The sequence below is a fragment of the Panthera tigris genome, chromosome B1 (genome assembly GCF_018350195.1).
Source record: "Panthera tigris isolate Pti1 chromosome B1, P.tigris_Pti1_mat1.1, whole genome shotgun sequence".
In the NCBI taxonomy this organism is placed as follows: Eukaryota; Metazoa; Chordata; class Mammalia; order Carnivora; family Felidae; genus Panthera; species Panthera tigris.
The window spans coordinates 100,949,967-100,976,617 of NC_056663.1; the positions used below are offsets into that span (position 1 = coordinate 100,949,967).

At 40.1% G+C, this 26,651-nt stretch overlaps 1 protein-coding gene across 1 annotated transcript in view; it reads right to left on the reverse strand.

Annotated features, from left to right (window-relative positions):
* The window catches only part of FGF2 (fibroblast growth factor 2), a 59,955-nt gene extending 46,140 nt beyond the window's left edge, over positions 1 to 13,815 (reverse strand). The window contains 3 exon segments of the mRNA XM_042984759.1: positions 12,986 to 13,427; positions 13,430 to 13,616; positions 13,721 to 13,815. Of these exon segments, the coding sequence (XP_042840693.1) occupies positions 12,986 to 13,427; positions 13,430 to 13,616; positions 13,721 to 13,815 (724 nt within the window).
* Between the last annotated feature and the right edge of the window lie 12,836 nt (positions 13,816 to 26,651).

The following is a 26,651-nucleotide window of genomic DNA, read 5'->3' on the forward strand; positions in this document are numbered from 1 at the left end:
ATGGATATATTCAGAACATTCCATTCCAAAACAGAATACACATTATTTTCAAGTGCACATGGAACATTCTCTAGAATGGATCACATATTAGCCCACAAAACAAGCCTTAACAAATTCAAGAAGATTGAAATCATTCCATGCATATTTTCTAACCACAACACTATGAAACTAGAAGTCAGCCGCAAGAAAAAATCTGGAAAGACCACATATACATGAAGATTAAATAATATGCTATTAAACAATGAATGGGTCAACCAGGAAATTAAAAGGAAATTAAAAAGTACATGGAAACAAATGAAAATGAAAACACAATGGTCCAAAACTTCTGGGATGCAGCAAAAGTGATTCTAAGAGGGAAGTTTATAGCAATACAGGCATACAGGCCTACTCTAAAAGCAAGAAAAATCTCAAATAACCTAACCTTGCACCTAAAGGAGCTAGAAAAAGAACAACAAAACCTAAAACCAGAAGGAAACAATAAAGATTAGAGCAGAAATAAAAAATATGGAAACGAAACTAAAACAAACAAACAAAAAAACCCAAAACCAGTAGAACAGATCAATGAACCAGGAGCTGGTTTTTGGCGGGGGGGGGGGGGGGGGGGGATCAGTAAAATTGATAAACCTGTAGCCAGACAGCAAGAAAAAAAAAGAGGAAGGACTTAAATAAATAAAATCACAAATGAGAGAAGAAAAATAACAACCAACCCCACAGCAAAACAAACAATCATAAAAGAATATTATGAAAAACCACATGCCAACAAACTGTACAAATGAGAAGAGATGGATAAAGTCCTAGAAACATATAAACTACCAAAACTCAAACAGAAAGAAATAGAAAATTTGAACAGATTGATAACCAGCAAAGAAATAGAGTCAGTAATCAAAAAACTTCCAACAAACAAAAGTCCAGGACCAGATGGCTTTACAGGTGAATTCTACCAAACATTTAAAGAAGAATTAATACCTATTTGTCTTAAACTATTCCAAAAAATAGAAAAGGAAAACTTCCATGTTAATTCTATGAGGCCAGCATTATCCTAATACCAAAACTAGATAAAGACATCGGTAAAAAAGAGAACTACAAGCCAGTATCTTGGAACACAGATGTAAAAATTCTCAACAAAATAACAGCAAACAGAATCCAACAATACATTAAAAAAAAAAATTCACTATGACAAAGTGGGATTTATTCCTGGGTTGCAAGGGTGATTCAATATTGCAAATCAATCAGTGTGATACATCACATCAATAAAAGAAGGGATAAGAACCATATAATCATTTCAATGGATTCAGAAAAAGCATTTGACAAAGTATGACATTGAATCATGAGGAAAGCCCTCAACAAAGTAGGTTTAGTGGGAACATACCTCAACATAATAAAAGACATATATGAAAAACCCACACCTAAATCATCCTTAATGGGAAAAAACTGAGAGCTTTTCCCCTAAGATCAGGAACCAGACAAGGATGTCCACCCTCACCAGTTTTATTCAACATAATATAGGAAATCCTTGCCACAGCAGTGAGACAACAAAAAGAAATAAAAGACATCCAAATCCGTAAGGAAGAAGTCAAAGTTCCACTATTTGTAGATGACATGATACTATAAATAAAAAACCGGAAAGACCACCAAAAAACTGCTAGAACTGATGAACAAATTCAGTAAGTCACAGGATACAAAAATCAATGTACATCTGTTGCATTTCTTTTTTTTTTTTTATGTTTATTTATCTTGAGAGAGAGAAAGAGAGAGGGCGTGAGCATGGGAGGGGACAGAGAGAGAGAGGGAGAGAATCCAAAGCAGGCTCCATGATGTCAGCATACAACCTGACTGAAACACCAAGGTGCCCCTAGAAATAGTGATTTAAAAAAATACTTTAAGGGTGCCTGGGTGGCTCAGTCAGTTAAGCATCTGACTCTTGATTTTGGCTCAGGTCGTGATCTCATGGTTCCTGAGCTCGAGCCCCAAATCCAGCTCTATGCTCACAGAGCAGAGGCTGCTTGTGATTCTCTCTCCTTTCTCTCTCTCTCTCTCTCTCTGACCCTGCCCAGCTCACTAGCTCTCTCTCAAAATAAATAAACATTGAAAAAAAATTTTTAGGGGAACCTGGTGGTTTAGTTGGTTAAATGTCCAACTTTGGCTCAGGTTATAATCTTGCAGTTTGTGAGTTCAAGCCCTGCATGGGACCCTGTGCTGACAGCTCAGAGCCTAAAGCCTGCTTCAGATTCTGTATATCTGTCTCTCTCTGCCTCTCTCTCTCTCTCAAAAATAAACATTAAAAAAATTAAAATAAAAAAATTTTAATAAATCATATTTGTTTAAATTTCTGCTACATGTCTATCTGGAATTCTGACCATGTTTGAATCTGTATTCTAAACACTAAGAAGTCTACAAGGCATAATTCACCACTTGTCACAAAGAGATCATGTTTTGAAAAGCTAATAGCAAAGACGTATTATCTATAAATGAGGCATATAATGACACTTGTGCTTCATAAATTTATAATCAAGATTAAACATATTATTTGTAAGAACTGACACAGAGCATATCTTCAAGAATTTCATTCATTCACTCATTCAAAAAATATTCAGTAAATATCAAGGTCCTGGGAATACTGAGATGAAAACCAACCATCTGGCCCTTCCTGTCCCGCAAGGTACAGTGACTTTGCCTATCACTATGGCAATCTCCCTAGGCATCTGGCCAAAGTTGGACAGATCCTATTAATACTTCATGGCTTTAGTAACCTCCCTACAAAATAATCTGTGCCCCATTTCTCCAACCCTATAGTAGCTGAAAGAGTTGTGCAATTCATTATTTTTTAATCCAACACCTGCTATAAATGTCCTCTTTTTATATGGTATCTCTATTGAACCAGTTAGCAAGATTGTCTTCCCAATTTTACTTGCATTATATTCCCATTACTAAATTATTGAGTTTAGAGTAATGTAAAAATATAATATGTAAGAAGAACTTCTAAAACTTAGAAACATAAAATAGAATATTTCTTTTTTTCACATAATGTTTTGGACAAATGCCTTGCCCTCAAAGAAAATAAGGAAATAAGGTTAATTAATCTTACATTTAAAGATTAAGATGAAATTTGCCTCCGAGAAAGGCTCTCCAAACCTCCAAATAAGAAAACTAACAAACAAGGACCAACCATGCAAAATGCAAGATTATGCCTACACCAAATCAAGATTTCCAAGATTAAAGGGTCCTTCTTCTCTTGAATCCCTATCCAATTCAAGTAGTCATCGAGCCCGTAAGTAAATGATACCTCTCCCCAACATACACACACTATCTTCAAACAAGTCAAAGCTAGAAATAGCTATGAGGAGAAAGATCAAATTACACAGAAGAAAAAAAAATCTAGGCAAGAAAATTAATATAATTAATAGAAGAGGCAGAGACAGAGACCAAGACCACAGGTGTTAGATTAAAAGATACATGTTATTAAAGTAGTAAATAAATTTTGTTTCTAATTCAAGACAAAGACTGTTCATCAAGTGATACAATTCAGAAAGTAATTTTTTAAATGGAGGTATTATTTGGTTCTGTTACTCTTTTCCATTTTCTATTTATGTAATGACCACTGAAAAACCTATGAATTGTTTTCTATTTGCAAAATGATTCAGCTTAGAAAGGAATAGAATAAGACTGGTCATTCAGCAATTTCTCCCACCCATCCTTACAGACATCACATCACAAAGACTATGACTCACTTTGTCATACAATTTCTATCCTTTTAAGAGTTTTAAGATTGCAATGAATTCTGGCTCATAAATCTGATTATTAGGATTAAACCATTTGTGCCATTTCCTCACCCAAAAAAGTATACTAACAATGGTACCAGATAGTTTTTAATCCTAATTTATAAAATGATTCACTGGTTTTAAATTTAAGAGATAGAGGCTTAAGGATTAAAGTGTCTGATTGAAGTATGAATTCTCAGATCTTAGAGGATTAGAACTAGTTCTGGAATTGGCTAGAAATACTGATGTGTTATTCAATAGCTGACAAGAAAAACTTCCACAATAAAAAATAATGCTAGAGGCACCTGGTGACTCAGTTGGTTAAGCGTCTGACTTCAGCTCAGGTCATAATCTCACAGTTTGTGGGTTCAAGCCCCACATCGGGCTCTGTGCTGACAGCTCAGAGCCTGGATCCTCCTTTGGATTCTGTGTCCCTCTCTCTCTTGGCCCTCCCTCAGTCACACTCTGTCTCTCTCAAAAATAAACATTTAAAAAAAAATTTTAAGTACTGTTAACAAACAATTATGTTTTACCTTTATTGCCCCCTTTAAATAACATGAAAGGTGTCTACAAAAAGAACTACAGTGATGCTACATTCAATTTATCCACTTTACATGCCTCATTCTTAAGTATTTATGCTTATTTAAAGTTCTAGCTCATTCCACAAATGTAGATTGAATCTCTTCATAGGCCTCAGCCTGGTCATTCATTCAGCAAATGGAGCCAAGAGAAATTGGGATGAGTTCATTCAGTCTTGGACCCTCAGAGAAGAAAAGAAAGTAAGAGATTGTTAGGTAATATTTGTTTGTTTAAATCCTTACCAACTAGGAATTTCCAATAACATTAGGGGACATGAAATTAAAACACATCAAGCTATTAGAAGCATGAAGGAAAGATGGTATAGGACAGTGGGAAAGAAATGCGGCCTGAAGCATGATTAGGACTAGGATAAGGTAAGAGGATTGAGAAGACTTTCCAGCTCAAGCAAACAGCCTGAGGAAAGGTGAAGAGAAGGAAGATGTGAGAAAGTCAGAAAGGAAGTGAAAAGAGTTGGCTAATTTTTCGGGTACATGTAGAACTTAACAAACATTCTTTGGCCACTGTGCATGAGGTCAGATACATAAAATCTGTCCCAGTCCTTCCCCGCAAGGAGTTCACAGTCCCACTCCGGGAGAGAAACAATTCAACAATGTATTACAACAGAAATCATTAGACTTTGTAGTAGCATATGTACCAAGTATTATGGGGAAAAAAGAGATAAAAACAACTTCTCCCTGGGAAGTTAGGGAACATTTCACAAAAAAAGAAAACTGCTGAGATTAGCTGTTAAGAGATTTTTTTTTTTTTTAAGAGCAAGGTGGAAACAAAAAGAGTGTGTGAGAGGAATTGATAAGAGCGTCTTCCAAAACAAGGATCACATGAGGAAAGGCCAATCACTGTAGCAGTGATGGTCTATAATTAAGCAAGAGCACTGGCAGCATCAGGGAGTAGGGATGGTAAATAGTGGGCAATAAAATTGAGCAGGTAGATCACATTTGAAAAGGGTGGTCAGGTAGGGTCTGGTTGTAGGTTAAGTGAAGGCAGGGGAAATCAAAAGACACGGCAAAGAAAAATCACTAAGGTGGGGAAGACTCTGAGGTGTCTAGCTTTGAAGACAAGAACAATTTAACTACAGGAGTGCCTGGGTGGCTCAGTCAGCTAAGCATTCGACTCCTGACCTGGGCTCAGGTCATGATCTCATTGTTTTTGAGTTCGAGCCCTGGATCCAGCTCTGCCCTTAAAGTGCTAAGCCTTTGAGAGACCTTGAGAGTCTCTCTCTCCCCCTTTCTCTCTACCCCTCCCCTGCCTCAAAATAAATAAACTTTAAAAAAATAATTTCACTCCAAATAGAAATTGGGTAGAAAGAGATAATAGGTTGAGAAAAACACATTAAGTTCTTTACCCATTTTGAATTGAGACAGTGGCAGTTTATCTGTCCTTCAAGCAGAAGAAAACGGAGTATCAACACAGAGATGGGAAATCAGAGACTGACACGAAGACCATAAGTGATCTGCTGAAGGAATATGAGTGCCCAGAAAGAAAGGTAGAAGCCCAAAACAGAGCCTTGGGGAATATGAAAGCAAAAGACCAAAAGAAGGAGAAATCAGAAGAAAGGATAGTTGGCAGGTGAGAAAACTAGGTTGATGTGGTATAACAGAAACCAAAGAATTCTCAAGAGGACAGGGGCAGAAAATAGTATCGTGTCAAAAGTAGGGTGACAAATTGGATAAGGCCACATGATTGAAGTGGAAGACTGGGGCCCAGCATGATTTATGTAGAATTCTGGGGTGGACAGGATCCAGAGTTAAAAAGAGAAAAGGAGGTGAAGTAGAAAAAGAACACACAGGACTCCCGGATATTGGCCACAAAAGAATGAACACACAATGCACAGCATACCTAAGGAACTTCATACCACATAGTACGTGATAAAAACCCAAAATGCTTTTTTTTTTTTTTTAATTTTTTTTTTCCAACGTTTTTTTATTTATTTTTGGGACAGAGAGAGACAGAGCATGAACGGGGGAGGGGCAGAGAGAGAGGGAGACACAGAATCGGAAACAGGCTCCAGGCTCCGAGCCATCAGCCCAGAGCCTGACGCGGGGCTCGAACTCACGGACTGCGAGATCGTGACCTGGCTGAAGTCGGACGCTTAACCGACTGCGCCACCCAGGCGCCCCAAAACCCAAAATGCTTTTTAAAGAAAGCAGAATTCCTAACAAATTTACTATTTATCCTGAAAAATGATTCCACTCTCTATATGGAATACTCTAAGAAATGCTAACACCCAATCTCTAAGATTCCCAAATATTTTTCAAATATAACTTTGTTACATATAATCACCTTCATTAAAAGATTGACCAAGTGCCTAAATGCAAGCATTACTACACCAAGAGAACGGCAAACCTCAACTAAGCTTTCTACAGCAATACGAGCCATGAGTAGTTACTACACAGGCCAGTCCACACAAAATGGTTTCATCAGCAGCTGACATTTAGTGAGCACACCCTGAGGGAAAAGTCCTAAGCTGTTCATGATGCTTATTTATATGGAGAATTCATGGTTCCTACCTTAAGATGTCAGCATCTTCACCAAGCACCTAAATCATGAACAGAGAACAATGTACTCACAGAATCTAGCCAGATTATGACTACTCTGTACAAATTTTCTTTAAGACAAAAAAAAAAAAAAAAAAAATCTTTTCTTGGCTAATTTTATTTATTAATTATAAATTACAGTTACAAATTAATGTAGATCTTAATTAAAATTAAATAAATTATACTGGGGTGCCTGGGTGGCTCAGTCAGTTAAGCGTCGAACTTCAGTTCAGGTCATGATCTCACAGCTTGTGGGTTCGAGTCCCACATCTGGCTCTGTGCTGACAGCTCAGAGCCTGGAGCCCGCTTCGGATCCTGTCTCTCTCTCTCTCTGCCCCTCCTCCTCCTCTCTCTCTCTCAAAAAATAAACAAACATTAAAAAAATTTTTTTAATTAAAAACATTATAAATTAAACAGGAAAATTCCTTCCAATCGTTCAATTATACATGCAAGAACTTCCTCATTTTTAATCTCCAGAATACCTTAAAAACCTGGAAACCTTTCACTTCAGAATTCTGTAAGATAATTCAATTTAGAGTATAAGTTAATATGGGGAAAGTAAGTAACCCTTTGAAAATACAAACACACACACACTCTACAGATTTCTGTAAATGAACAGGCAAGCATTAAGGATACACTGGTCAATTTAAAAGTCACCTTGCGCAGGAAGAGTGACAGAGGACAGCTGGTTTGAGACATAAATTAAACACTGAATATTGGCTGTCTGTTGACTCCAGGTCCTCCAAATTTCTTCAAACTAAAAATATCCTACAGGAATTTAGAATGGAACTAGTCTGGCTTCTAAGAAACATAGTCTATGGCTCAAGGGGTGAGGTTCCCTGGGAGTTACCACTTTTGGTCCTCTCCTAAATTCCTGGGGCTATGAATAACCTAGATTAGAGGAAGGATTTGATAGCAAAGGAGAATACAATAGCTAATATAACAATGAATACAACAAGGAAACATTGAGCCACAACTGCATTTCCTAAAGATACAATATTCTAAATTATTTTGCAAACAATCAAGCATTGGATATTTATTGAGCACTGACAGCATACGAGTACAAGGCCAGATCTCCAGATCTCCGGTTTCAGAGTGCAGAAAATGACAAACTCAAAAGCAAAACACAACACAATACATTTGCTTGGATAGAATACCGTAATGAGGTTAAGGTTTTTGCCGCAATGTGTGGATTTGCCTTGCTCCAGTTCACGTCTTAGACTCTTACCCCAGGCAGCCTTCTAACAGATGTGTGCCACAGGACAAAGGGGCCCAAGTAGGGTTTTTGGAAAATCAACACTGGAATTTGGAAAAACAAGAAAAGGCTATGGCACATGTGTAGTCATTATCCTGTTGTACAGACATCTTGTGGCTTAAAAATAACAGTTCTAATGATGTGAGACCTAAAAAATCACCTTTTTTAATATCACAGATGGGGATTTCTGAGAATCAATGCGTAGATGAATAAAGTCAATTTTATAATTATAATGTATAAAAGAATGGTTCGTGTCTTATTACATCTGTAATATTTTCAGATTAACTTAAAAATCATACCCATCCATTTAAAATGCCATCAAAAATCTAAATGAGAATACTTAGAACTCCGTTGTCATACCATTGTCAAAGCCTAATTACATAATGGACATTTTATAAACACAAGGAGTGCCCTCAGGGCGTGTCACAGGGGATATTGCCTCTTCTAGGCTGAAGTCACTTGGCATCTAACCCTTCTTAAAAGGCTAAGGTGTGGTAATATCTATGACTCATGAATTGTCCTTTCATTGCTGTACCAATGACATGATTTCCATGATTAAATGAGCTATTAGATTCTTACTTCATTTGTTTACTGCACATAAATAGCATTACAGTAAACATTGTGTTTATTGAGGCAGATTAGTGGGATCCACTTGCCAGATATTACCCAAAAAAAGATGGGGAGAGAATCTAGAATCACGGAATCAATGGTTCCGTTTACATGAAGTAGAGAAGAAAGGTGGCTTTATCCAATGCCCTGGGAACATAACTAGAGGTAACCTGTGAACCAGTAAGACCTCCTCCGAGGGGCTGGCTTCCCCAGTGCTCTGAAATGGAGAAAGCCCACAAAGTGGGGCCCCTGGAGGGTGTTCTCTCTGACTGAACGGAAGAGTGCAATGAGGCTGGAGGAGGGCAGGAATAGAAGGCAAGGGACCTGGTGGGCAAGAAGCTCATTCAGGATGATCTCAGGGGAAATTGGCATATGAAGGCAGGTGATCAGTTACTGTTCTGACCCTCAATACTGTCTTCAATAAAACAAGATCAGTGAACTAAAAGGTCTGACACCTCCCTCTGAATTTCACAAGTCCATGTTTTTATGAGTCGAGTTGCATGGAATATGTGCCGTGGCAAAGGGCACGGGTGTCACGCGGGCCAGGATGCCATCCCTGCTCCACACAGGAGTGGGCAGGTCCCTCTACGTCTCCAAGTCTCAGTATCCTCTAGAACCTGGAGGCAGACAAGTATGGCAAACAGGCAGTCAGCTCCCAAGAGAAGCCCAAGGGTAGAAACAGCACTGCTAACCGCCTCCAGTTTTTCCTAAATAAGAGCATCTGGACCAAATTTAATGCCAAAATGTACATAGGCAGCATACATTTCTCTTGCTACACTCCACCACACGGCGTACGTGCCACTCAGGCTAAAGTGTTCCCTCTTCGGAAGTTTTCACATAGTTCACTACTTAAGAGTAAATACTTAATGTTACACAATCCCATGGACATTTGGAAAGGGCCAATTAAAACATCCAGGACACAAGGAAGCTGGGTGAGGAGCACACATGCTGGAGAAACAGACTCTTGTCACCGTATTGTGCTTCTATCAAAATCTCACGTCAAACAAAAGCTACTCCATGACTAGAAGGAAAGTGCACGAAAATTGGCCCTTTCAAGTGAAAATAAAGCAGAATACCCAGGTATGGAGCAAAAGGGGCCTTCAACAACACTGAGAAGTTGGAAAATTGATATTCAGTCTTCTCCCTCCCCTTTCATTTCTGCCTCTGCCCTCCCCACCTCACACCTCCTTGCCCTGTCTCCCCCTTCAGCACCTAAGACACATCCCCCATACCTAACCAGCACCCCCCACATTTATACCATCCCTCCAAGTACCCAAAGGATATTTGCATTTTAAAAGACATCGGGGCAGAAAATGTTCATGCCAAAGGAATAAATCTCAGAGAGATTTTCAGGTCAACTGGACAGTTTGAGGAATGAGACTAGGGGGTTTTTAACTTTTCAAATCGGTCTAGATATCTGAGCCATAATTCAGTGGGAAATTGTGACAACCATCAACTCTGCTTTTTTCCCCACGTTTTCTGGTCAGTGTCATTTGTTTGGGGTAATGGAGGAAATGCGGTTGGGAAGATACTGTTATATCATGTCCACAATCATTTTTCCTTGTATCTTTCCCATCGGTCTTGTCTTGGTTTGGTCAACTATCAGCACAGCTTTGACATGTCAGAAAAATAGACTGTACTTAAACTTATGTCCAGGTTGAGCTACACAGAAGTGGTTTAAATTCATCACATCTTTAGGTTTGTATTGTTAGTCTATTGCCTGCTAAAAGGTGAAAAAAAATCAGTACCCTCCACAAATCTGGAGTATTCTAATCTTCACTTTTAACATGTAGTCTTTAGCTAGTTATCAAGTTGGAAGGATTCTCAACCTTAGCACTATTAACGTCTGGGATCTGGGGCACCTGGGTGGCTCAGTCAGTTAAGCGTCCAACTCTTGATTTCGGCTCAGGTCATCATCTTATAGTTTGTGAGATCGAGCCTAGTGAAGAGCCTGCTTAGGATTCTCTCTCTTTCAAAAAAAAAAAAAAAAAAAAAAAAAAACGAAGAAGAAAGAAAGAAAGAAAGAAAGAACGAAAGAAAAGAAAAATTGTGGCTGGGATAAAGTAGGATGCACTGTAGGATGGTTAACAGCATCCCTGGCTTGGATCTCCTAGATACCAGTAGCACCCTTCCAAATGAACCAAAAGTGTCTCCAGGCATTGCCAGATGCTGGGGGGTGGGGGGGATGGGGCAAAATCACCCACCTATGAGAACCAGTGAGGTAAAATAAGATAGCAAAAAAACTCAGAGTTGGAAAGAAACAGTTAACAGCTATTATTACAAGGGTGGTAGTGTGGTATGCAATTCAGAATTATCCTCAGTCACTAGCCCCCAGTTATATTCTAAAGGAAATAGGGTATCAAAAGCTTCAAAGGAAAAAAAAAATCCAGCAACTAATAAAGGGTCTTAAAAAAAAAAAAGAGAGAGAGAGACAGAGTACTAGGGGAAAGTCCAACATGAACCTAATATGGAGGAGAGCTCTTTTATCTTGTAGTCCTAGAACATGCTCCTTTTTTATTATTATAGACAGTTTATGCTGCTAGAAAAGAACAAAACTCATTGGGATATATATGCACCTGGCCCTAATCAGCTGTGTTCACCTAGCAGACTACTGCAAAACAAACTTCAAACACAAAGCTTAAAATTTAATTTGGAAAACCTATTCAAATTATTGAATAGAGAAATAGCACTAACCCATACATATTGGATTACGAGCATCTTTTCAGTTTTACTGAATAGAAGCGGTTGATAACATTTAAAAATTATGGCAGGCCTGGAAAAAAATGAAAGACCTGCATCTTTTGCTTGTTGCTGCTTTGAAATCAATAAAAACCCAAGCAATATAAAAGCACATTTCTCATTTGTCAACTCAGATCTCAGTGCAAAGCTTTCGCCTCTTCCAATCACTTCACAGGTGGGAAGGACATTGCATCAGCATCTTAGGATAAAGAGGTGACTCCTGGGGCGTGGAGCTCGGAACTCCTGCAGGTCTTTTCTCAGGCAAATAGAGGATCAGATTCTTCACCAGAAACCAATAAAGGTGGAACTCACAGCTTTTAAAACAGACTTTTTACCTACACTTACAGGAGAACAGTTACAATACGCTCTGATCCTCCTTCTCTCACTTCAAATTCCAACGGCGTCAGCCAGTTTTATGCCCTTTTCCCTCTCTTTTTTGAGACCAGTGGGTCTCAAAGTGTGGTCCCAGGTCAGCATCACCTGAGAACGTGTTACAAATGCAAATTATCAGGTGTAAGGAATTCTAGGCCTAAGGAAGCAGAAACTCTGGGAGACAACGTTCAGCAATGTGTTATAACCGCCCCCCCCCCCAGGTGATTCTAATGTACTCCTGGAGTTTGAGAACCAATGATTTAGGCTAGTGTTATTTCTATAACCACAGATTATTTTTCACAGAACACAAAAGTGTACGATGGTAAAATGAGTTCTCTTCGCACTTTGTATGAATTCTCATTTGATCCTCAAACTTGATGCAAGGTAGACATGATCCCCATTTTTAGGTATCAGAAAACAAGCTCAAGGTCCCAAAGCTAATAACTGCACGCGAAAGATAAAAGTTTTTGCAGTTCTTGTCACTATTGAAACAAAAGTGTGTCGCACTTTAACAAAAGGTCCATATCTTCTGCTGCTTCAGCCTTCGGCAATTTGGAAAAAAAATAGAAATGGATGTGTAAGAGCAGTGTGCCAGATGGCCTGGATCCTACCAAATCAGAGTTTAAGGGCACACTCTGGAAAGGTATTTTTCCAGTAAAGAGCACTTAATTCAGCCTTGTCCCCCCCTCCCCCGCCTTTGTCCGCGGGACTTCGCGCATCCAACACAGAAGGGGTTGGAACTTCAGGATGGAGACCCAGACTTTTTCTCCGCAAGCCGCTCGCCTCTCCGCCGTTGGGCATCCCCTAAGTCACAGGTTGTCTGCGCGAAGGGAGCCCGCCTCCCAGGCCTTGGAGGCTCAGGGCCCAGGGGACTGGTTTACCAGGGGAAACTGGCACACTCCAAAGCCTGGGGAAGGATCTAACCCGACACCGCAGCTGGGGAGGAAGGGGCGAGTGGTGAACCCGAAACCACCGAGGGCCGCTAGGAAAGAAACCACAAGTCCCACTAAGGTCGGGGTGAAGAGAAGCAAGAAGCGCCAAGGAGGGAATGGAGGGGAGGGGGAGAGAACCACAAGAGTGGAGATGGGATCGGGGAAGAAGAGCGGGCCAGCACTCACTGTGAGGGTCGCTCTTCTCCCGGACCCCATCCACTCGGCCGTCGGGGTGGATGCGCAGGAAGAAGCCCCCGTTTTTGCAGTACAGACGCTTGGGGTCCTTGAAGTGGCCGGGCGGGAAGGCGCCGCTGCCGCCGTCCTCCGGCAGGGCGGGCAGCGTGGTGATGCTCCCGGCTGCCATGGCCCCCCCGGGGCCGTGCCGGGGTGCCCGCGCCCCAGGAGCCGCGCGGGGAGCCGCCGTCCCCCGGCCCCGGCCCCCGACCCGGTCCGGGGCACGGCCCCGGCCCCGGCCCCCCAGCCTCCCGCCCGGCGGCGCGCGACCGCGCCCGCGGGCCCCCAGCGTCGCGCCTCTGGGCCGCTCCCCTCCGCGTCTGCCCTGGAGCGCGATGCGCCGCGGCGCTCGGGAGCCGGGGCTTAGGGCTGGGTGTCTCCGCGGCCGCCGCTCTCCGGAGGGCCGCCTCTCCGAGCTACAGCGCCCGGGTTCCGGCTGCAACCGCGGGCACCGCGTCCGCCGCTCTGGCCCCGGCCCGGCCGCGGCGTCACATCTTGTACATCTCCACCCCCGAACACCCACCAACCCCGCACGCCCCCGGCCCTCCTCCCTTCCTGCGCGCCGCCCCCTACTCGCTCGGGACTTTACGAGGCCGGCCTCTGGATCGGGAGCTTTGGCCGCAGCACGCAAGCGCCCGACATCAGTCCCAGGGGGGCAGCGGGGAGCGGGGGAGGTAAGGAGGGCGCGCCGGGAGGCGACCGCCCGGGGCCTCCGCAACTCTAGGGGCTCGACCCCGGCTAGTTCCCCAGAAGTCGCCCCAGGCCCACCCTGCCGAGCACATTTAGTCTTTCCTCACACTGTGGAGCTTTTGCTGTGCAACCAGCCGTGACTCAACTTTTAAACGTTTAAATGCAACTTTCTCCCCCATTCTTTTTCCTTGCCAGCGTTTCAGAGAAGAAACTATTTCCACCCCCAAGAAGTGAAGGATTCCGAAATGAGGGCGGATACTGTGTCAGAATAAGTTTTGAACACCTCTAATCACCAAAATAGGGGAGGGGGGGGTACGTGTGGGGCACAAACTTTATAATTGAAGGCAGAGGCTGAAATCATTTACTAATAAAAGGAAAGAAAAGAGGACAGAGGAAGAGAGCAGACTGGATTGCTAAGAGAAAAACATTTTCTTTTACCACCCTAACTTGAAGTAGCCAACGTGGAAAGATGAAGATAGGCCTCAAATCCTTACGTGATTATAAGTGTGTTTGATGAGGGAGCCTGGGGCAAGCTGAGGGCAAAGTACAGGCTCACAGCAACACTTTCCCCCACCTCCCCCCAGGGTGGGATATGTGGGATATTCCTCGGATACTCCTGGCTACCCAAGAACAAAGGAAAGGAGTTAAGGTGCTTGCTGTGGTGACGTGGGAAACCAAGGCAAATGAAAAATTAAATTCCCTTATTGCCTACAGCCCATTGACAGGTCCTTGAAACCAGCAGAGTGACCTCCCTCTAGGAGCTCAGCTGCCTCAAGGTGACACTTTGCTGGGGGCAAAAGAGAATCTTAAGCTGAACATTATCCTGACACTGCCCCCCCCCCCCTCCCGCCAGGATCCTGTAAGTCTACTTTAACTTATAAAAATCCTTTGGAAACTTACTTTATCTCAACTGCCAAAGGATATATGCTGGCAATCATGCTCCAAGCTTATGCCCTGATATACGTCTGAAGGGTCTCATGACAGGTTTTACTAAGTGGTAATAAATGGCATTTTCTTTTTTTTTTTTTTTAATTTCTTTTTAATGTTTATTTATTTTTGAGACAGAGCATGAGCATGAGCAGGGAAGGGGCAGAGAGAGAGAGGGAGACACAGGATGTGAAGCAGGCTCCAGGCTCTGAGCTGTCAGCACAGAGCCCGACGCAGGGCTTGAACTCACGGAGTGTGAGATCATGACCTAAGCCGAAGTCGGATGCTTAACGACTGAGCCACCCAGGCACCCCATAAATGGCATTTTCTTAACAGAAGCTAGCCCCTCAAGGTCCTGGAAACCTTGCTTCCAAAATTCCTTAAGACTTACATTGTCCCTGACCCTTTCCCAGCCTTAGGGTATATAATCAGTTACCTGTCACAACCCCAGTGCAGCTCTTTCTGCCCACGGGTCACATTCCCGTGCTCTAATAAAATCACCTTTTTGCACCAAAGACATCTTCAAGAATGCTTTCTTGGCTGTCAGCTCCCACCCACCCCCCTCCAACTATCACCCCAAAACCTCATGGGTGTTCATATCTTATTCCTAAGCTGGCATAGCCCTGGTTAAATTGTTAGGTATTTCTTAGCAAGAGGGTAGTTTTCTAAAAATCCCAAACTACAAAATTGAAATTGATTGGACTTTGGTAATTTTCAGTAGAATATAACAGGTACTACAGATTAGCAAAATATCCATCCAGAAAATGTCTTAATCTTGAGCATCTACCATATGCCAAGCATTCAGGTAAGTGCAGTGGGAGGCGCCCAATCAAGCAGGATCTTCTCCGCACAGTGACAGTGCGGGAGATACTATGGGCAGCGTGAACAACGCAGATACCATACCGGCAGAAAGTGCTAAGGCCATAGAAGAGTAAGATGAGGTGTAAGATTTCAGAAAAGGGGTAATTCAGCTTGGGGGTAGACTGGGGTTAGGGAAAGCTTCTAGGAAGATGTGAGAAAATGGTAGTTTCTCTAGGAACATGTTTGGTTTCAAGAGATCAGTGCATCAAAAGATGAATGCATTTGTTCATAAGTCTCCATGAGGGTTTTAATTCTAGATGCATTCCCAGGATGTTAAATAGAAAGAAGTACGAATTGATTCTTTGGAGCTTTAACACCAGGCATAGTCTTCTCTTGGCTGCTGTATGTTCTCTGACTGCTCTTCCCAAATGGACAGGTTTTAACTTCATTAAAAAATCAGTTAGGACTAATGACCCCCTTCCAGATGATCTCTGTAGGTATCCTAGGGAATGGTTAATCCTTCTATAGCACTCATGAGGTTGCCAATTACTTTGAAATGAAAGATTTGAATAAGCCTTGAACTCTGTCAGAGAAAGCTGAGTATCCCAAGAGCAAAGTGATAAATCTAAGTCAAAACTTTTTTTAACAGTGGTATCCTGAAATCTGGGCAACAGCCACATGCAGTTAAGTAATCTGTTTGCTAATGGGCCACGGAGCTCATGGAACTTCATTACCTGTACAGTTAACCCCTTGTTTCCTAATTTCTTCCAAAACCAGGAGAGACAATATCAGAGGAAATGGTTAATCCAGCTATGGGAAGCTAGGTATCCAAACTAGTGTTAATTCCAAGAAGACATCCTTAAGATAGTTGTCTCAACTCCCTACCCAGCCCTCTCGCAACACACACTTGTACACATGCAGAGACAGACACACTATTCTTAGAAGCAATCAATTTGCTCTTACTGGAACCATGAGTACTCAAATTACTTAGATTCTCAATTTACCCAGCTGTAAGGATGAATATAAAAAAACTTTTTAATGTAAGATGATGGGTACAAAACTCATTCTTTTTAAAAACCACTAGGTTCCTTGAGGCGCCTGGGTGGCTCAGTCGGTTAAGTGTCCGACTTCGGCTCAGGTCACGATCTCACGGTATGTGAGTTCGAGCCCCGCGTTGGGCTCTGTGCTGACAGCTCAGAGCCTGGAGCCTGTTTCAGATTCTGTGTCTCCCTCTCTCTCTGACCCTCCCCCGTTCATGCTCTGTCTCTCTCTGTCTCAAAAATAAATAAACGTTAAAAAAAAAATTAAAAAAAAAAAAACCACTAGGTTCCAGTGATAACTATTTAAAAACTACAAAAGAAAGAGGAATTTCCCTCATAATACCAAGGTAAATTACTTTGCAGTTAAGAATTATTCAGGAACATCTGGGTGGCTCAGTAGTTGAGCGTGTCCCACTTTGGCTCAGGTCAAGATCTCACGTTTGTGAGTTTGAGCCCCGCATTGGGCTGTCTGCTCTCAGCGCAGATCCTGTTTCGCATCCTCTGTCCCTGCCCCCCTCCCCCCCCCCGTACTCTCTGTCTCTCTCTCTCTCAAAAATAAACATGAAAACATTAAAAAAAAAAAAAAGAATGGTGCAGAATCCAAATGATGAAAAGTACAAAGATTTAATGAGAGCTTATATGTTCCTGGATGGAAACATATAGTAAAATATCAATGTAAAATTCTGCCCACATGTTTCAAAATTGTAAAACACAATAGTTTAAATTCTAGCCCAATTAAAAAAAAATTAATGTTTATTTATTTTTGAAGGAAAGAGAAACAGTGGGCAGGGAAGGAGCAGAGAGAGAGGGAGACACAGAATCCAAAGCAGGATCCAGGCTCTGTCAGCACAGAGCCTGATGCGGGACTCAAATTTACAAACCATGAGATCATGACCTGAGCTGAGCCAACTGAGACCCCCAAGTGTCCTGATTTGAGCATAATTTTGAAAACTATACAACAGTATTGTAAAATTCATTTGGATACATAAACATAAGAATAGCAAATACTTTTAATTATAGAGAAAAAAACGTAAATGACTTTTGAATGGATTAACAAGATTACTAAATATCTTCAGTGGAAAATTAGGCATTATGTAGGTATCTGATTTTATAGGGTCTCTATACTTTTCATTGTCTTTGAGCAACTTTACAACTCTTGTAAACTATAGATAACTGTCATGGACTGAATTGTGCCCCTCTCTCTCCCCACATTCTTATGTTGAAGCTTTAACCTCCAGTGTGGAGGTTGGGCCTTTTAAGGAGATAGGGCCTTTTAAGGAGATAATTAAGATTAAATGAAGTTTTAAATGTGGGGTCCTAACCCAATAGGACTGGTGTCCTTATACAGAGGAGAGACACCAGGAGTGTGCACAGAGACAAGACATGTTGAGGACACAGCAAAAAGGCTTCTTTCTGTCTGCAAGTCAAGGAAAGAGGCCTCACCAGAAACCAAACCTACAGGACCTTAATCTTGAATTTCCAGCCTCCAGAACTGTGAGAAAGTAAAATTTCTGTTGTTTAAACCCCCCAGTCTGGGGTCTTTTTTTATGGTAGCCCTGGCAGACTAATAATAACCAAAAATATGCAAATGGAGTATATCTAGTGGATGAACATTGATTTCCCTTCTGTGATGGTTAATTTCAGGTGTCAGCTTGGCTAGGTTAAGGTATGCCTGCATAGCTAGTAAAACATTGTTTTGGGGCATGTCTTTTGAGGGTGTTTCCAAAAGAGATTCACATATGAATCAGTAGGCCAACTAGAGAAGATTCACTCTCAATAATGCTGTGGGCATCATCCAATCCACTGATGGCCGTATAGAACAAAAACGTGAAGGAATGGTGAATTCTCTCTCTCTCTCTCTTTGAGCTGGGACGTCCATCTCCTGCTCTCAAACATTGAAATTCCTTGTTCTCAGGCCTTCAGTCTCAGACTAGGAGTCACATCATGGTCCTCCCTAGTTCTCAGGCCTTCAGACTCAGAAGAAGCTAAACCACCAGATTTTCTAGTCCTCAACTTGCAGATGACAGACTATGAAACTTCTCAGATTTTGTGACTATGTAAGCCAAGTCCTATAAAAATCTCTGATACATCTATATCTATATCTATATATCTTATTGGTTCTTATCTCTGGAGAACTCTGATTAATATACCTCTTCTACCTATGGAATGTATTTGTAAATTCATTTCAGCATTCCTTCTGCCTTGATATGTGTGACTCATTGAATTTTCTTTCAAACCTGTTTTCACATCCTATTGGTTTCCACATTAATTAATGAGGTAATATAAACTCTATATCTTATGAGATAGAAATGTTAATATTCACATTTTGTCCACATGGGAGTCCTGATTTTACATTTTGAAAAAATTATCCTTTAAAATAATAAGAGTAATGAGGAGAAACTTGCCCTCTATAGATATTGAAATGTATTATAGGTTTCCACCACTATCCAAAAGTAATCCATTCCTGTGAAACTTTTCATTAGGTCAAAATGATGTAAAGTGAAGGAGCAATTACTATTAATGTATTGTAGAAAATTTTTGCAGTATTCCCAGACCTAAAAAATAAACATTTAAAGCCTTTTCTTATACCCTAGGACACATTTTGCTAGTACATGCACAAAATAAACAGACATAAAGCACAGATGCTCAGAGTTCAAAGCTATGGCAGCTTGTTGCTGAAACTATATTGACTATAGTTTCCAAGAAAGGAGCTTGATGGTACCACTCTGGCTGCTGGGGGTTTGCACGGCTTCTATAATGGCTTGCTACAAAACGGATGCTGAGTGCAATCTTCTCTTTTCACCTTTTTTTCATGAAAGTGAAAATCATCTTCAGATTCCTTTTAGCTACTAAAAACAAGTACTAATGTAGGTCTTTCACAAAAGCAAAGTAGCATAAGAACTTTCAAAAAGTGGGGGATATCTGTATAAAACTATTTTATATAAGACATTGTGAACTGATGCATGCAGTGATCAAAAGATCAATACAAGGATTAAAATTTCAGAGGTATCTAAAATGATTATAAATGAGCTGCCATGGGAACAATATTTTTAAAATGTTCATGTCAAGGGACACCTGGGTAGCTCAGTCAGTTAAGTGTCCAAATCTTTTATTTATTTATTTATTTATTTATTTATTTATATTATTTTTTTTAATGTTTATTTTTGAAAGAGAGAGACAGAGCATGAGCAGGGGAGGGGCAGAGAGAGACGGAGACACAGAATCCAAAACAGGCTCCAGGCTCAGAGCTGTCAGAGCCTGATGCAGGGCTCAAACCAGACCCGTGAGATTATGACCTGAGCTAAAGTCAAACACCCAACTGAATGAGCCATCAGGCACTCAAGCATCCAACTCTTGGTTTCCACTCAGGTTATGATCTCACAGTCCTGGGACCAAGCCCTGCATTGGCACTGTCAGTGCAGAGCCTGCTCGGGATTCTCTCTCTCCCTCTCTCTCTGTTCCTCCCCTGCTCATGCACATGTGCTCTCTCTGTTTCTCAAAATAAATAAATAAACATTGAAAATAAAATGTTAGTTTCGGGGTGCCTGGGTGGGTCAGTCAGTTCAGTCAGGTCTGATATCATGGCTTGTGGGTTCAAGCCCCACATCAGTCTGTGTGCTGACAGCTTGGAGCCTGGAGCCTGCTTTGGAGTCTGTGTTTCCTCTCTCACCCTATCCCACCCACACTCTGTGTCTCTCTCTCTCTCAAAAATAAATAAAAATTAAAAAAAAAAATTTTTAATAAAATGTTAGTGTCAATATGTGATGGGGATTAAGGAGTGCACTTATGATGAGCACTGAGTGATGTATGGAATTGTTGAATCACTATTACCTGAAACAAATATAACACTGTATGTTAACTGTACTGGAATTAAAATTAAAAACAAAAACAAAAACAAAATGTAGAAACAACAAAAATAAAAATAAAATAAAATTTTTGTGTCACTAGCAATAAAAAATGCATGTCAAGTAATAAAACTCCCCACAAAGAAAAACCCAGGACCAAATTCAGAAATTCTTCCAGGGGCACCTGGGTGACTCAGTCAGTTAAGCATCCAAATTTGGCTCAGGTCATGATCTTGCAGTCTGTGAGTTCAAGCCCTGCATTGGGCTCTGTGCTGATAGCTCAGAGCCTAGAGCCTATTTTGGATTCTGTGTCTCCTCTCTCGGTCCCTCCCCAGCTCATGCTCTGCCTCTCTTGCTCTCACAAATAAATAAAACATTAAAAAAAAATTCTTCCAAGAACAGAAAAGAAAAGAAGGTAATACTTTTTAACTCATTCAAGAGGCTAGCATTATAGTAAAATCAAAACCAAAGACATCACAAGAATACAAAACTACAGACCAACATTTCTTGTCAATATAGATCAAAAATTTTCAACAAATTACTATCAAACAGAATCTAGCAACATAAAAAAAAAAAAAGAGTCATACATCATGTCCAAGTGGGATTTATTCCAGAAATGCAAGGTTGGTTAAACACAGGAAAATCAAAGTAAAACACCATATTAACAGAACAGTATATAGGTTAAAAAACCACGATCATCCCAATGGACATTTAAAAAGTACTTAACATAATCCAACACCCTTTCATGACAAAAACAAAAAACAACAAACTAGGAATAGAAGGGGACTTCCTCAACTTGATAAGGACATTTATGAGAAACTCAAAGCTAACATAATACTTACAATGGTAAAAAAAAGAAAAGAAAAGAAAAGAAAAAGAAAAAGAAAAGAGAAAGAAAACTTGCCTCCTAAGATCAGGAATAAAACATGGATGTTCACTCTTGCCACTTCTACTTAACATTATAGTTGAAGTTCTAGGGGCGCCTGGGTGGCTCAGTCAGTTAAGCATCCCAATTTGACTCAGGTCATGATCTCATAGCTCATGAGTTCAAGCCCCATGTCGAGCTCTGTGCTGACAGCTCGGAGCCTGGAGCCTGCTTCGGATTCTGTGTCTCCCTTTCTCTCTCTGTTCTTCCCCTGCTCATGCTTTGTGTGTGTGTCTCTCTCTCAAAAATGAATAAACATTAAAAATAATAAAAAAAAAACCCATAAGATTCTTAGAAGAAAACATAGGTGAAATCTTTGCAACCTTGGATTAGACAATGATTTCTTAGATGTGACGCTAAAGACACAAGCAACAAAAGAAAACAGATAAATTGTACTCCATCCAAATTGAAAACTTCTGCACATTACACTATTGAGACAATGAAAAGAGCCCAGAGAATAGGAAAAAGTATTAGTAAGTCATATGTATGGTGAGAATCTACTCTCCAAAATATATAAAAAACTCTTACAACTCAACCCAACTTAAAAGTAGGCAAAGTATTTCAATAGACATTTTTCAAAAATATATATATATAGAATAGTGAATATATGAAAAGATGGTCAACACAGTCATTAGGAAATTGCAAATCAAAAGCACAATGAAATATCACTTCACACCCATTCAGATAGGCATAATTAAATTTTTTTTTAATGTTTATTTTTGAGGAGAGAGAGAGAGAGAGAGAGAGACAGAATGTGAGCGGGGGAGGGGCAGAAAGAGAGGGAGACACAGAATCTGAAACAGGCTCCAGGCTCTGAGCTGTTAGCACAGAGCCCGATGTGGGGCTCAAACTCATGGACCGTGGATATCATGACCTGACCTGAAGTCAGACGCTCAACCCACTGAGCCACTCAGGCGCCCCCAGATAGCTATAATTTAAAAAAACAGAAAATAACAAGTGTTGTCAGGCTGTGGAACAATTGGAACCTCTGTACATTGCTGATGGGAACATAAAACTGATACAGAAAACAGTCTGGTAGTTCCTCAAAAAAGCAAACATAGTCACTATATAACCTAGCAATTCCATTTGTACATACATATACAAAAGAAATGAAAACATATGGTCACATAAAACATATATCACATAAAAATAAATCAATGAATGTTTATAGCAGCATCATTTATAATAGTCAAAAAGTAGAAACAACCCAAATATCTATCAACTAGTGATTGGAAAAACAAAATGTGGTATGTTCCTACAATGGAATATTACTTGGCAATAAAAATAAGTGAAGTACTGATACATGCTAAAACATGGATGGACCCTAAAACATTATGCTACATCCAAGAAGCCAATAGAAAAGCCCACATATTGGGGTACCTGGGTGGCTCAGTCGGTTTAACATCCAACTTCAGCTCAGGTCATGATCTTGCAGTTTGTGGGTTTGAGCCCCATGTCAGGTCTGTGCTGACAGCTCAGCTCGGAGCCTGGAGACTGCTTCAGATTCTGTGTCTCACTCTCTCTCTGCCCTTCCTTCACTTGTGCTCTATATCTCTTCTTTCTCAAAAATAAATAAACATTAAAAAATTTAAAAAGAAAAGAAACCACCACATATTGTATGATATCATGTACACAAAATGTCCAGATATTATGGATATGTGTATCCACAGATACACAGAGCAAATTAGCAGTTGCCAGAGACCAGAAGAAGAGAGAAACGGGGAGTGACTGCTGATGGGTATGGGTTTGTTGTTATTGTTTGGAGTGATGAAAAACCTCTGGAATTATAGTGGTGATAGTTGCACAACTTTATGAATATCCTAAAAACACATTGAATTGTAAACTTTAAAATGGTGAATGTCGTGGTATATAAATTATATCTTAGAACAAAGAAAGAAATGCATGATAGGATAAAAATGAAAATTTTCTCCCCTAAAATTGAAAGAAAAAAAGAACTGATATTAGCCAGTGTTGTCAAGGATGAGGCGAACTGGAGACTTCATGAACTGATATAGGATAAATATTGTAGCATTTTGGAAGTGCTGTTTAAAAGTATGTGCATTGAGTCCTTCAATTTTTGAAATTAAATTTCATTTCAGCCAACAAGTTTTGGTGCAAGAAATTTAAAGAAAAATATCATCTATGTATATGGTTGGCAGCCTTGGTGTTCATTATAATACCATTCATTAATAATGGAGAAAAAAATGAGAGATCATCTAAATAAAAGTGAACAAATTAATTTGAATAAATCATATTCATACAAACTAATGTGTTCCATGTAACTATATGGATACTCCCAAATACATATTAGAATGAGATATATTAAAATGTTAGTACTGGGGTGCCTGGGTGGCTCAGTCGTTTAGGCGACCGACTGACTTCGGCTCAGGTGTCATGATCTCACGGTTCGTGGGTTCCAGCCACACGTCTGGCTCTGTGCTGACAGCCTGCTGGAGCCTGCTTTGGATTCCTCTCTCCCTGACCCTCCCCTGCTCACGCTCTGTCTCTCTTTGTGAAAAATAAACAAACACAAAAAATTTTAAAAATAAATAAATAAATAATAAAATGTTAGTACTGATTATTTTGGGTGGTCAAATTATTTTCATTTTATATAAATAACCTCTGGCTACTTACTATCACATAAAACTTATAATCTAAAATTGTATCTTGTTTATTTACTTGTTTTCTTATTTATTATCAGTCCCTTCACTCCAATAGAATGCAAGATTCTTTACAGGAGGGATCTTTTTACCCTAAATATTACTGTATCTTTGGGCCTTGTGCACTAAGCAGGACCTGAACAAATATTTACAAATAAATGCATGCATTAACATCATTTTAAAAAGTTGTTTTTGAAAACTACTCCTCATCTACATTATATATGGATGTGGTCAATGACTGTGGAACTCTATATGCTGTTTTTTAATGCAATCACACTATACTTATTTCCTTAGAAAATCTCACTAACATGCAGAAGTGAATGCATTCTAAAACCTAGTACATCAAAAACAATTTTATCATTTCTCAAGTCATCATTATGACTATCAGCTGTGATATAGTAGAGTGAGCCACTCTATTTTATTTCCAAAGAGGTAATAAAAAGGTTATTGTTTACCTTTTATGCTCAGGTAGCAGATTCTGATCTCACCAGAATAATGTTCTGTGCTTTATGTTGACTTCGTGTCCTTGATTTTGAAAAACAAATAATAAAACAATAAACACCCCAAAATTCCTGAAATAGCCAAGGCTTAATTGTGTTACATTTGGCAATTTTTATTCTTTTTTTTTTTTTTTTTTTTTTCTTAAGAGAAAGTACAAGCAGGGAAGAGGGGCAGAGTGAGAGAGAGAGAGAATCCCAAGCAGGCTCCACACTCAGTGCAGGGCCCAACATGGAACTTGATCCCACAACCCTGGGATCATGACCTGAGCCAAAATCAAGAATTAGACACTCAACCCACTGAGCCACCCACGCACCCCTGGCGATTTTTTTTCTTAAATATTGTATTGTCACTCTAACTAAATAGCCAATCTATAGTCATTCACTGTTTTCAGGCATCTATATGACTCTGTTAATCAAGTGACTAGTCTCTTCTCATCAACTCTTTGATTTTGCTTTCCCAAATTCAACCCCTAAGTTCAGAAAAATTAAAACTTCATAATGGGCAAAGGAATATGAAGTAGTTCATAGAAAAAGAAATATAAATAAAATATATAAATACATACTAACTACATAATCTTTTAAAATATATAAATGAAATATAAAACATTCGAGTAAAAGAATTGCACATTAAGAATGAGATATAGGGGCGCCTGGGTGGCGCAGTCGGTTAAGCGTCCGACTTCAGCCGGGTCACGATCTCGCGGTCCGTGAGTTCGAGCCCCGCGTCAGGCTCTGGGCTGATGGCTCAGAGCTTGGAGCCTGTTTCCGATTCTGTGTCTCCCTCTCTCTCTGACCCTCCCCCGTTCATGCTCTGTCTCTCTCTGTCCCAAAAATAAAATAAAAAAAAAAAAATAAATAAAAAAAAAAAAAAAAAAAGAATGAGATATATTGCTCTACTTCTCAAATGGGCATAGTCAGAATGTTTAATATATAGCATTAGAGAGTAGGAGGAAACAGGCACTCTCTTGTCACAGCTGGTGGGAGATCAAATTGGCAATAGCATTCAATATTTGAAACACATATGCCTTTTAACCCAGCAATTTCTTTTCTAGTAATTTATCCTATACACATAGTCATATATGTGTCCAAAGATATAAGAACATATGTACTTTAGCTTTGCCCTTGGTTGCAAAAGATTGGAATTAAGCAATAAAAAGGGTTATCAATAGGGGCCTATAAAAGAAATTATAGTACAGTCATTAATAATTTTTTTTTTTGAGAGTCTACCACTACCAGATGCAATTCTGGAATGAACTACTGAAGTTTGTTTTTTGTTGTTTATTTTTTGTTTTTAAATGAAGTCAATCTAGGGGCTCCTGGGTGGCTCATTCGTTTTTGCATACAACTTTGGCTCAGGTCATGATCTCAAGGTTTGTGAGTTCCAGTCCCACATCAGGCTCTCTGCTGTCAGCACAGAACCCTCTTTGGATTCTCTCTCTGCCCCTCCCCTGTGTGTGTGTGTGTGTGTGTGTGTGTGTTCTCTCTCTCTCTCAAAAATAAATAAGCATTTTTAAAAAATGAAGTCAATCTATATGTATGGCTATGGAATGATCTCCAAGGTATATTGAAAATGTGAAAAACATAAGATATGCTGCCATGTGTATAGCGTGCTTTCATTTTCACGATGGGAAAGACAGGAAAACATGCATGTACCCACAACATACATGCTTTTATAGGCATAGAGTATTTCAGGAATATCTGTCTCTGGGGAGAACTGGGGACTAGAAATTGCAAAAGAAGACTTCTTAATTGTCCTGTTTTTGTACTACTTGATTTTTAATCATATGCATGTAACTACCTTTTCCCATTTAAATAACATGTTTTATAATATATATAGTAAGAAAAATATGATAACTTGATATGAAATTCCTTTAAAAAAAAAGTAAATGCACAGGGTCCAGAATGTAAAGATGCTGTGTGTCAGTCATCTCTACCTACATCCTGTGGGATTCCAGGGCACAGCTCCCTGGTGACTTCTGCACTCCCTAGCTCCCTATAAGAACACGCAGTTAATAGAAATCAGTAGGGCAAGTAATCTCCAAAGACACTAAAATAACTGGGCTTTACGAGTAGATATCTAACGACCAGATGATTGGAGGTTACAATTCCTCTGAACTGTAACAGATCACATCTGGAAATTTACATCTTAAAGGGACACTGACCAGATAGATGGTTTGCAAGACTGGGCAACTCTGATTACCATAATCATGTATTGTGGTGATCATGAAAA